Source organism: Heterocephalus glaber, unplaced genomic scaffold (assembly GCF_053883595.1).
Source record: "Heterocephalus glaber isolate CG9 unplaced genomic scaffold, H.glaber_assembly_v1.0 deba00001579, whole genome shotgun sequence".
NCBI lineage: Eukaryota > Metazoa > Chordata > Mammalia > Rodentia > Bathyergidae > Heterocephalus > Heterocephalus glaber.
In genome coordinates, this window is record NW_028258360.1 from 1,777,103 (window position 1) to 1,790,363 (window position 13,261).

At 39.9% G+C, this 13,261-nt stretch overlaps 1 protein-coding gene across 8 annotated transcripts in view; it reads right to left on the minus strand.

Annotated features, from left to right (window-relative positions):
- Nalcn (sodium leak channel, non-selective) overlaps positions 1 to 13,261 on the minus strand; it is a 322,796-nt gene that overhangs the window by 98,061 nt on the left and 211,474 nt on the right. For 6 of the 8 annotated variants that reach the window (XM_087193083.1, XM_087193087.1, XM_021239415.2 and 3 more), the window contains exon 15: positions 9,062 to 9,136. The exons of the other annotated variants lie outside the window; for them this stretch is intronic. In XM_087193083.1, coding sequence (XP_087049209.1) covers positions 9,062 to 9,136 — 75 coding nt within the window. The remainder of the gene's footprint in view (positions 1 to 9,061; positions 9,137 to 13,261) is intronic. 8 annotated transcript variants of the gene reach the window in all.

Sequence of the window (13,261 nt, forward strand, 5' to 3'; positions counted from 1 at the left end):
CCAACTTGGGGATTTGTTTGATTCAGGGTAGAAGAAAATATCTCCAATTGCTGGGACGTGCTGCTTCTGGTTGGTCTGTATTTTTGAGGGCACATCTACTGCTCCCCACAGACCCATGTTCTCAGCTGTGTGGCTTTCAGCTTCAGAAAGGGATTATTTCTGGTGAGGCTTTGGAGCTGTATTAATTTCCTAAGACTGATGCACACATTTCCAAAAAACTGGGTGGCTTAGAAGGACATCAATTTATTGTCTCTCAGCTCAAGGACTAGAAGTCCGAGATCAGGATGTCAGCAGCACAAGTCCCTTCTGGACACTCTGAGGGAGGGTCCACTCTGTGGGCTTCTCCTAGCTGCTGAGATATTGTCACTCCTGGTTGTTTCTTGCAGGTGCATCATGCCAATCTCTGTCTCCCTCATAAAACAGTGTCTTCTCTGTGTGTTTGCATCTGTCCTTGGTCCTCTTCTCATAAGAAAACGAGTCACATAAGGGGCCACTCCAGTGACTTCTTAACTTGATTCCATCTGCAAAGAGCCTTTTTCCAATTAAGTCACATTCACGGGCTCTAAGGATTAGGGCTTCCATATCTTTTTTCAGGGCACATATCAGCTCCTATTAGGAAGACATCAATTCTAACAAGGGACCTGTTTTCTTTTGATCTGACTTTCTGACACTTTGACTTTTTCCTGTTTGACTCCAAAAATCCAGTTGGACATTTCCACTTTTTTTCCATTGATTTCTTACTTATAAGCTGTTACCTTAATGTCGATAACTGATATTCCCAAATTCTGGGCCTCTGCTGGGACTTCCTGACTTAAACCTAAATCTTAGCCACATTTTAAAAAATTGATCTTATTGCTGTTTATATTTTAGTGTGACAAACAAATTTATTATTAAAAAGTCTAATATTGATGGGGCTTTTTCAGCAATAGCAGATCCAATACTACGTAAGATTATCTCTTGAGATCTGAATTACGGAGAATTACAGGCAATAACATTTAAAATGACAAAAAAGTGAGTCATCTCCAGCCAAATGACTGAGAGAGAGTAGCTTCCAGTGCAGTTCAGTAGCATCAGTGGCTTTGAGTAAAATGTGCCCCGCCCCTCAGCCACTAATGATTTATACGTTCTTCAGGGTGTTGGTTCTCTGTCTCTTGGGTATCTCAGTGTTTCCTGGAGCAGCAGGAATCCTAGTTGTTCTGTGCTTCTAGCCGCACGTGCTTCCTGCCTGCTGACCCCAGTGTGCTGTACAGATATTATTTCCCATGAATACCACAGTGGCAAAAGGCTGGGTAGCATGGCAGTAAATGGTATTAACTAACTTACAAACTGAAAGATCAGTTGGCAACGAGGTAATCTGTCTGGAAATGTAGAGTAGGAAGAATCTGAGAGGGAAAGACTGGCAATTCGTCCTCACTTCCTCAGCTGTCATTCACTTTCCAGCATCTGCAACACAGCTGCTTCACCATCAGAGTCCTGGAACCCAATCTTTTCGCCATCACTGAACACTGCCTTGCTTACTATGGTAATCAAGTTTAAATTTTAAAAGACTTATTTGTGGTTAAAAAAAAGTGTAACATAAAATGTACCATATTAGCTGTTCTTAAGTGTGTAATTCAGTAAAGCATAATCACAATGGTGATCCCTAGGTCTTTTTTATTTTGCAAAATGGAAACTCCATGCCCATTGAACAACTTTTACCCCTCTCTCCAATCTATGATTATCACCTTTCTCTTTTTGGTTTCTGTGAGTTTGACTACCTTAGATACTCACAAGTGGAATCATACAGTGTGTGTCTTTTTGTAACTAGCTATTTCATGTAGTATGTCGTCAAGGCTCTTCCATGTTGTAGGATGTGTCAAACTCCCCATCCTTTTATGGCCTCTTTCCTTAATGCCATCTTCCTCCAAATTCCTTCACTAGGATAACCATTATTCAACTATAACCAGTAATCCTAACATGCCTAATTGATTGAATTAAGAAATGCCTAGCAGATTGGCAAAGCACAATTTTGGTGTGTATTGTTGGGTCACAGAGGTATGAATTTGGGTACTATACATGGCTCCTTTTCTCTCTGGTGCTGTTCCCCTGCTCTGTTTCCTAGAAATGAGCAGCTTTGCCCTGCCTCCATTTCCACCATGATGTTCCTACATCGGAGCCAGTTGACCCAGGGCTGAATACCCTGTAAGCATGAACAAAAATAAACCCTTTCTCCTTTGAATTGTAGGTGTCGAGTATTTGGTCTCAGTAACAAAAAGCTGACTAATACATCAACCTTCAAGTTCTAATACATTCCACACTTGTGAGAAAACACCTCTGATGTAGCAGGCTAAGTTAGATATTGTTGACTATGTACCTCCAAAACCCCTCACAGTGATCACTACTGAACTAAAAGTGCCTGGTTTGTCACTTTCTCTCACTAGCTCACATGTTATTTGGGGGTAGGGACAGTCTCTTGCTTGTTGCATGTCCCTTGTTGCTAACACCTACGGGACAGCAGAGGAGTATCCAGACCCCGGGCTTCCAGATGGGCAGGTTTCCTCTCCAGGTTGATAATTTCTCAGCGGTAAAAGGGATACATCTAATGATCTTAGCCTATGCCATTAGGGTGTGAATCATACTGCCTTCCTCCACATCTCCCTGATTACAGGCTCAATAAGATATTTTGATTAGAATCTGGCTTCCTGTCTCTATCCTCACAGAGAGGAAATATGCTGATCCAAAACTGGATAAGAATCTCATCCAACTCACTTTCTAGCTGAGTTCCTCATTATTAAGGAAAGACCTGGTCTCTGAGCAGGCAGCATGGTGTCTTTCGGCAAGGACACTGGTTTAGAGTCAGGCAGACCATGTTGTTCCAACTTAGTCACTTACAAATTGTGTGATTTTTGGCAAGAAATTTATTCACGTTGAATTTTTTCCCATGCAAACATTAGTTTTCATCTTCTTAATACATTGGTAATTTATGTCAAGTGCCCCGAACAAGGGAGTGTTAAATCAGTACAATTTGTTACTTAGCAGTTGTGTCATTCACTTTTAAGTCACATTAGTTTGAGCTCACTCAATGAAGACTGACAAAATACCGAGAAGACAGATGACTCGGCTCAGATTCATGGCATGCAATGAGTGCTTATCTGAATGGCATCTCCGGCAACATCCTTGTCTCCTTAAAAAGGTCCAAAATCTGAAATGAGCTCACTATAGCAGGCAAAGAGAGTGAAAATGAATATGCTGGGGAATAAGGATCCAATACCTTATTTATATTATTTAAATTCTGTCAAAATTCCAGTAAGATATGTGAGATAAATAAAGTATTGGCTCAGGCAATTATGGAGGCTGAGAAGGGGAACTTATATAGCTTCCAATGTAAGCTGGGGACGTCAGAAAGCCAGTGGTGTGGTTGAAAAGCCTGAGAGCCAGAGAACAGATGGTGTAGGGTCCAGTCGGGGTACCAAGTCTGAGGAGGGGCCCTGAGTTACCCAGCCCAAGCAATCAGGTGCAGTAAGTTCAACTTCCTCTATCTTTTTGTTCTCTTGTGGCCCTCAAAGGTTTCGATGATGTTGGTCTCCAGTGGGGAAGAGAATCTGCTTTATCCAATCTACCAAAATGCTAATATCCTCCAGAAGCATCCCTACAGATGCACCCCAAAATGCTGTTTTACCAGCCATGTGGGCCTCTCTTACTCCAGTCAACTTGACAGATAGCAGCAACTATCACACAAGGTAAGGCTGAAGAAAAATATTAACCTGGAGCACATGTATTTGAAAAAGAATGTAGGACTATTGCTTTTGTTTTTTTAAAAAAAACTAGTAAGGAAAAGAGGGGTTTCTTTACGCATCCACCCACCACCATGGAGTGGGCTTCATCAAAGAAACATCATCACACATGAACTGGAATTCAAAGAAGACTGGATACAGAGCTGAGAAAGCCCTTTTTAATTTCATAGCTTTGAATTTAATCTACACAAACTATCTACGCTTCTATTTTCAATGACTCTTTCCCTTAGGCAGCTCTGTGAGTTTTTCTTTTAGTTTAATGAATTTTATACTGCTTAAAAGAAAATCCTCCATGGCTTTCTTGGACAGAATTTGCAAAAATCATTAAAGCTGCAAGAATTCTCTTCATTTTCAAAGTCTGTGAAATTGTACCCACGTTCCCTGGTGCTAGTCCTACACCACTGAGCTTCAAGGTCACCAACTCTTAACTACTGCTCAGAGAGCAGTTTTTGGCCACCATTTGCTGTTACTGTTGTTAGCTTCCAGACCAACTGGTTTGTCTTCTCAGTAGTTTAGCATAATCTCACAATCACAGACAATGGCTAAACAATTTATCTCATGTAGAAAATCACTCTGTGTGTGTGTGTGTGTGTATTTGTGCATTTATTTCCAGGTCTTGTATTATGTTTTGAGGATGCTGAAAAGAGAAATGTAGTCTTTACTTAATTAGATATAGGGTCCCATAAATTACAGCAACTATGAAAATAATACAATTGCACTGTCAGTGCTAGGAATCAATTGTGTCTTAAATGTAACAACACACAGGAAAAGTAACATAGGACTTTTAGGTAATTGTATGATTGGGTGACATTTTGAAGCATTTTCATCATGAGAAATGGCAGAGGAAAGCCACATGATGACACACCCTGGGAAGACCTTGAAGAGTAATAGTGGTAATGGGCACTTACATGACAACTTCCCAAAATTGTTCCCAAGAAGCTCTTTCATTTTTCCCTCCAAATCTTTCTTAAAAAGAACAACAACAACCTTCCCCACCAAAATGCTTTGAATAAGCACTAAGAAATTCATCATTGGTTTTCTTTCTTAAAAGAAGTCATATATGAAGCATGATAAAAATAAGGTGAATATATAAATTAAATAAAAATTTTTACAATAAAAAACATATTATCATTAATCAAAATACTCCTCACTTCGAATGCACTTATCCCCTTATTCTGGCCACTTGCTGAAGCAAGTCTGGAAGTCCTGTTTTGTGAGTGTCTTTATGAGGTGTGATCAAAAACACAGTAAAAGCTGCTGCTGAGTGCCATCCAAAGGAAAAGCAGGCTCATAAAAACATCACAGTGTGTTGTCATCCATGCTATTTACTGGATCTGCTACCATGTGATTTCTGGCTGTTCGTCAAAGTCAAAACACCTAGGAAAGCAAACATTTTGAATTGAGTCTGGACTGCAAGACAGCCAGGACAGCGAAACTAAAGACACTCCTGAAAGAAGACTTGCAGAACTGCTTCAGAAAGTGATAAGAATCATGAGATAAATGTGTTTGAAGAAAGAGGGCGTTTTCTGAGAGGGATTAATGACAATGTGTCTTTTACTGTAGTAAATTTTAAAAATTAAATATTCATCATATTTTTCAATCACACCTGAAGAGACTTCAGGGCTTCACCTTTAAAGAAACAGAGCTGCCACTTAGAATTTGTGAATTTTCAGCTGGAAGTGTTAAACGTCATTTTAGCTCATGTGGTTTTATATTGGACAAGGCACAATTCCCTTTAGGCTTCCTTAGGGTTAAAAATGGCTGACTGACTGCCTCCATAGATCTCAAGAGGATCTCTAGAGGGCAGCAGTCCCTGACTGGAAACCACAGGCTAAAGTGCAAGGAGGTTGTACAGGAAAATAGCTGGAAAAGATACAACACATCGCAGGTCTATTATGGAGACTAGGATTTCCCCCTAACAATGAATCATGCAGATCATACTTGCCCTCACTGAGCCTCTAACCGAAAGGCTCCATGTCCTTTGACCCCTGACATCCGACCTTACCACATTCCCAACTTGGTGTGGTTACATGGCTGCACTTTTATCACTACATTATATTCAAACATGTTCCTTTAATGTCATAATTTGAAGAGCTTCCTAATTTCTGGCCTAGTCACCCTGTCAAGCTTCCAGTGGCATTTCCTCTCCCAGGCAGTTGGCCTGCTTTCTGTGATCTCCAAGTGTACTGAGTATTACATGTTTAGCTTCTGCATGTTAGAGGTAACTGGCACAGGTTCCCATGGCTCTTGAAAAGTATGCATGAACCGACTTTTATATTTTAACACAAATGTTTTCTGACTCATGTCTAAAGAGGATCACGGGTCAAGAAGGTCACAAAGAGAAGAGGAGCTGTGAGGAGCATTTGCTACCATATAGAAGCTCTGATGAGAGCATGTGATTTCTGAAAGAAAGAGAATAACTACTTCAGTTGGTTTTAATGACTTTGCTGCTTAATTTACCTCCATTCCTGAGAAGTGAGCCTTACCTTAACAGTTATTTGGTGAATATAATGATGGCTTTGTTACCTACAATATCATCAGTTATAAAAATGTTAATAGTCCTATGAATGAGCCCCTACTGAATACATACATGACTCATGTTTGGCATTTCTTTAGCTTTAGCTTGACTAAATATAGTTTAGAGCTTAAGAGTCTAGGCTTTTGGTACAAATTACCTAAGCTCAAATCCCAGCACTGTCATTTGTAGGCTGTGTGACTTTGGACAAATTACTTAATTCTTTGTGTCTTATTTTCCTCATCTGTAAGATGGATATAATGATAATTTCTGTATTAAATAGTTGTTGTGAATAATAAGTGGTAATATATGGCACTTGGCACTAAGCAAACATTCGACACACATTGCCATAGCAACAGGAACCTGCAGACCAATTAGCAGAAGTGGCAAAAGATTTTTGTTTCAAAAGCATTCAACACACATTGCCATAGCAACAGGAACCTGCAGACCAATTAGTGGACTTGGCAAAAGATTTTAGAGATGGACTAGTCCATCTCTAAAAGTTAAAAAAAAGACAGACTTTCAGTCCATCTCTAAAAGTCCCCAAAGTAAAAAATAAAAAAAGTTTGAAGTGAACAAAGGCAGAATTTGGAATACATAGTGCTTTTCAAGAAAATAAAAGAAAAAGACCTCTTTTTTCATATTCCCCTCTATTCAATTCTCTATCAGAGGATGGAAAAAATAGATCACATACATACATTTAAGTCTTAATAGTTGGACTTCTGGACATACAAAACTAAATATTTCATATAACATTTTCATTGGAGATTTAAAAGAAACTGTAGAGGAGAGTGTGAATTTCAGGAATCCACATTAACATGAACACAGGTATATGAAAGTGCACACCTGCATGTGCCCATGTATGTTTGTGTATTCCTGAAGTTATTCTACCTCAAAGGCTCAGGTCACTGAAAATAAGGAAAACCAAGCATATAAAAAATAAGAAAGTTGCTAAAACAGTGAAAACACAAACTGTTCTTATGCAAAAATGGAAGAAAAACAACCAGGAACATTTTAGAATTAAAATATTTCAAGTATGAAATTCAATGAGTTTCAGATATGAAATTAATAGATGATTTTAATAGATACGTAGTTTCAATCCCATCACGAATAAAGAACAATGTGAAAGGTACTGATGAAAATGAAATTGCTGCTTTATTTAGGATGAGTTTTCAATGCTCAAATATCCTTAATATTCAAAGAAAATACTCCAAATTGTAGGCTAGCCCAAGTGGATGATCCATTCTGATGTACAGAATTTCTGGAAACAACGTGTTATGGTTTGTATCTAGGTGACTCTGAAAGCCTCATGAGCACATAGGAGAGGGTTTGGAGAGATGGCCGTGTGGGGTGTGAGACTCATCGGTGGAACGGTCTACTGATGGCTTGGTAGCTAAGGGTGACTCGGGAGGTGAGGCCTGGTTGGAGGAGGAGGTCACAGGGGCGTGGCCTGACAGGGCCCGCCTCCTTCCCGCCTCCCTTGCTCCCTCTTTCTCCTTCTGCCAACACGCCTCTAGCTCTTTCTCCTCTGCCACATCCCTCTGTCCTGCTGCCCTGCCTCGTGGCCGGCTGACGATGGACTGAAACCTTTGTGGTCTGTGAGCCAAAATAAACTTTCGGTCTTGAGAGCTGTGGGTGTCAGGGATTGTGTGAGAGCGATGAGAAAGTAACTAAGGCACAAAGCTTCTCTAATATCTAGCAAGCCATTTTATAACCCGTGGCGGGTACTAAAAACACAGCTATATGTTTATTAAAACTTTTTAGTTCAGGAAGAAAATCAGATGTCAATTAAGGTCCCGATTTTCCATTTGGAGTCGGATAAAAATAAGGTGAAATGCCTAACGTGACCACTTTTGAAAATTCTGAATTTGTAGGGCTTTCATGTGAGCTCAATAGAATTGTTTTAGAACCTTGGTTCTGTTTGTAAACATCTCAGCTCTGCTTGCAGGATGGGGAAGGGCAATCCAAGAAAATCCTAATCCATGTCCCCCTTTCCCCAAATGTATATCTCAAAGGGTTTATGTATACTCTGTGACAGAGCCGGATATTCAAGTCTAGTACCCATTATGAAACAGGAACTATGAGACTAGGTAATTATCTCTTCCACCTGTCTGCCATTAACACAACTGTCACACACTTTCATTTCCTTTTCGGGGGGATAACCCTCATACCATGACACATAGTCCGTGTTCACACATAGCCGGGCATGTGTCTGACCATTGACTCTGTTTCGTTTCTTCCAATCACTATGGGCCTCATACTGAATTCTGTTTTAGTGTCTAGAGGTCAGACAAGTTGATGTTTAATATTTTTAGGGTGATGACCAAAAATGTTACATACCAGTGTGGAAAATGGCAATCTGGCCCTGAGGCATGATTTCTACACAACCTTCATTTAATGGCACGAGGAGAATTGTCTCCGTATCCAATTTATATTATGCTCATCTTACTTTTACTCAAAAATAATAAAACAAAGATATTTATCTGTGTAGTAATAGAAAAATCTCCCTTGTTGATGGGATATAAAAGTAAAACTTAAAAGTAAACATCATTTTGCCAGCTCAGACTATCTTAAGTCACTCTTTACTTTAAAGCTCAAACTTCCATTATCACTGTAAGGGCATGCTTTATTCTTTTTTCTTTTTGTACCGGGGATTGAACTCAGGACCTTGTGCTTGTGAGGCGGGCTCCAGAACCACTGAGCTAAATCCCCAGCCCTGCTTTATTCTTATTTTTTAAATGAAGGTTTAAAAAATTTCCCATACATTACTTACTTGTTTAAGCTTCTTTAGATCTTCATCAAGCTCTAAGTTGTCCAAAATAACAGCAACAAACAAACTCAGGAGGATCTATAACACGGTTAAATAAAAATGAAAAAGACCCACATGCCATAAGTATTCAATATTACATATAATATAGAAAATCTACCTAAAATATATTGTACATAGAATTCATTGACTGAAAAATATACATGCAGCTGTGAGTCAGTGCATTGGCATTTTAAGGTATTTGTCATGAATACACCAAAGGAAATGCATGGGTTAACTGAAATAAACATTATAACATGTCAAATGTGTTTTATGAAGTCAATACAAAGAACAAATTTTAAAAATTTCGAATTCAATGATTCCACCTGTGAGACCATATCCAAAGAAATAAATCTGAAGTGTTGATAAAAACCTTAATATGCAAAGGTGCTTGCTAGAACATTCTTTTTAATCATGAAATATCAGAAATAAAATCTAAACTTGCATAAATAGTTAATACAATTACTGAGCTTTACATGACAAAATTCCTGCAGCCATTAAAAATTCCTGTTGAGGGAGCTCCTCTCCAAGATAGCCTGCAACATTCCTCCTAGCTGCAGATGTTCACACCCTTGTATAGTCCCCTCCCACACTGGCTATGGCTGGACTGTGCAACTAGTAGGTTATGGAGAAGACAATGTATGTCTCATGAAGCTAAGCAATAAAAGACGTCATGTCTTTCACCTTACTTTTTCTTGGATCACCAGCCCCTGTGAAGCCAGGTGCCATGTTGTAAGGACACTCAAGCAGCTGTATGAAAAGGCCCACGTGGTATGAACTGTGGCTTCCCACCAATACCCAGCAAGGAACTGAAGTCTCTCCAAGAGTGGAAGTAAACACTCCAGTCACAGCAAACCTCTGAGGTCACTGCAGCTCCAGCCAACATCTTGAATAGCCTCATGAGAGACTAAACTAGAAACACACAGTGAGCTTAGCCCAGTTTCTTCACCCACAGAAAGTGGGATGAAACAGTTTTACTTGTTAGTAAGCATTTAGTTTATGGGTAATTTGTTATATAGCAGTAGATAACTCCTGAATTTTTATAGTACTGAAAAATGGTTACATTGCAATATTATGTAAGAGTATATGTGGTAGAGGTATATGTGTATAAAAAGGAATAGTAGAGAAAATGCTAGAAGGAGATACTTTAGAAATGTCAATAGTATCTGTCTTCATGAGGTGAAAAATAAAATTTCCCCCTTTTTATATTTCACGATATTTCTCAAATTAAAAAAATATGCTTCTTTTAGAACAGGTAATATGAGAAAGAAAAAATACAGTAACATTTAAAAATATTTTAAGTTTTTAGTCATTCTTTGACTTGGAATTTCCAAAAGCCCACATTCATTTCCTCATCATTTTCATTCCTAATTTACATTCTTCTTTTCAGTTTTACTCTTAACAAATTATTCCCACTTGTTAACATTAGATGGCTGAGAATGAAGGTAACTAAGCTGCAGTGATTTGGCTGTGATTTTGCAGTCCCAGAGAGATCACGGTGCAGGAATTAATGGCTCCCTCTTTACTGGGCATCAGGCTTCCTTGAAAAGCAGCCATGTATCTGAGTTGGGCATTTCATAGTTCACTCCATGTTTAAGCCCTTTCCTGGGAACTTGGTGATAATAAGTGTCAGAGGAGGAGTCTGCATTTCCCTGCATCCTCACCTCAAGCTAGTTGGTGTGAAACTGAAGGTCTCCCCAACAGGAGTCATCTCACCCCACTTCACTGCTCCCTAGGCACTTGGACAAGCATTGTTATGTGTCCCAGTTTAATTGGATTTCCTGTCTTTCCAGAAAAAGTACAAACATAAAAGTCAAAAAGAAAGAAAAGAAAGCCAAGCATGGTGGTGCTACAATCCCAGCATTTTGGGAGGGTGACGTAAGAGGATCCTAAATTTGAGGTCAGCCTGTGCAATTTAGAAACTTAGTGATATTCTAATTAAAAAAATAATAATAAAAGGGTGAGGATGTAGCTCAGTGAGAAGGCTCTGGCTTCAATCCCCAGTATCCCCTCCCGAGAAAATAAATAAATAAATAAGCAAACAAACAAATAAATTCTGTAGTCTTTGATGAAAGAAAGAAAAGACAAAGTCCTCCATTGAAAGGAAGGAAAGAAGGAAGGAAAGATAATGTCTTTCCTCGATGGAAAATATGAAAAAGGAGACTTCCCCTCCCTTGCGGCATTTCCTTTAGAAAACTTGCCATTGTATGTTTTTTAGATTCCCTTTGAGAGGTATATAAATCTTTTTCAAAGTTAAATCAGCCTCTCAGTAGTTTCCAACTCAGAAATGGGTTTCTTAAGGACTGGGGAGGGTGATCTGCTTAAAATATAAATAACACCAAGTCCCTTTCTCTATGGGCATTTAACCTAGACATGGGTCTCCGAGGTGTGACACTATACACTTGTCTGGGAGCTAGGGGAAGTCTTATTTTTCCTGTGAATACAAGTGATCAACTCCCAAAGATGGTCTCCCCAGTTACCAGGTGATTTAAGATGAGGTGTATCTAAATGATGCTGTGGGTGTCTTCTCACTTGAGGATGGTTATTTTTATCTCTAAAACAGGTTCTGTATGTGGTGATACCAGACAGTGAGGCTTCTTTCTGCCTTTGCCATCTCTAGCCGGTTGCCTATGATGCCCATCTCAGGCTGTTTAGTGCTTATCCAAGAGTAAAACTGTTTCCTTTCTCTTCTACATTCATGGAGAGGTTGTCTGGGATGGGAGGAGGTTTTAATTTTAATAATTTCCCCAACACCAGACAGATAGTGAGTTACCTAAGGACAATGAGATTGAGGTTATTATCTGATTAAATTCCACCAGCAGTTGATGGGACTCCATGGATGTGTGGGGCACTGTCTGGGGTGCAGCGTGGTAGGGGATAGAGTTGTGCTTGGGGTCAGAGACCTCAGTTTGCAAACAGGCTCTGCCCACTGCCAGCTATGTGGCCATCACCAGCTCACGGTGAGTTTCAGCGTCGTCTTTAGGATAATGTTACCAATATAGTAATAGCTCAACAAATTGCAGCTATTCTTTTTTGCATTTTTAATCCTCCTCCAACAAATCCAATTCTTGTATAGCCTATATGAAAATATATAGGCACAAACATTATGTCAAAATAATTTTTCTACAAATGAATTTAATTTAGTTCATAATCAATCCCTCTGTTTCTGCTGAAGGCTGAAGGTAGAGTAATGGTATATCAATTCAACTTAGTTCTTTAGATCTCAATTACATTTAAATAAGTCCTTCTTTTAGGCGTTGTCTACGGTCAAGATATGCATATAACCAGCATCTGGTTTGCTGTGAAGTGGGTAGGTCAGTGTCCGTCCTCTACCAGGGTTAACGGATAGTGCGTGGATTGAGGGCTCTGGGCTTCCATCAGCCCGTGTGGCCAACCGCTCAGCTCCAGACCCTCTGTGAGTTTTTCAGAGCTTCTGAAGCAAAATGTATACATCTGGTGGCTTAACATAAGATGTTTATTCAGTCACCGTTCTGGAGGACAGAAGTGGAAAGTCCAGTTGTCAAGTCCTATGACAGAATCCTTCCTTGCCCTTTCCATCTTTGAGTGGCCCCAGGCAGTCCTTGGCCTGTCAACACGTAACACAGTGTCTGGCTCCACCCTCACAAGGCTTTCTCTTTCTGTGTGTGTCTCATTCTCTGGGTCTCTTAGAAGAACACTTGTCATTGAATTTAGGATGCTCCCAGGTAATCCAGGATGATCTCTTCATAAGATGCCTGATTTAGTTACATCTGCAAAGGCTTCTTTTCCAATAAAGTCACATTCAAAGGCTGCAGGGGTTGAGACACTGATACATATTTGGGGGGGGGTGTTCAACTCACTAGACTCTCTGTCTAGGCCTTGGCTTGGAGTGTTCCACCATGGGACACAATGGCGCTCAGCTCTCATCCGAGCTCAGAAGCCTGGCTACTCCATGTGCAACCAAGTGAGACTTGTTATTTGGGGAGCTTACAGGGCTTCTCTTACAGGCAGCTTCCTACTCTTCCCTCCCCAAGGGTGGTGCACCATGTCCTCTAGGGACACTTTTCCTAGTGAGGATTCTTGCTTCCCCATCAAAGGCTGAAGTCTGAAGCAAAGCTGCAGCAGCGGTGGGAGGGCAGCTGTGTGAGTACAACATGGACAATCGGACACTAAAGCCCACTGAGTATC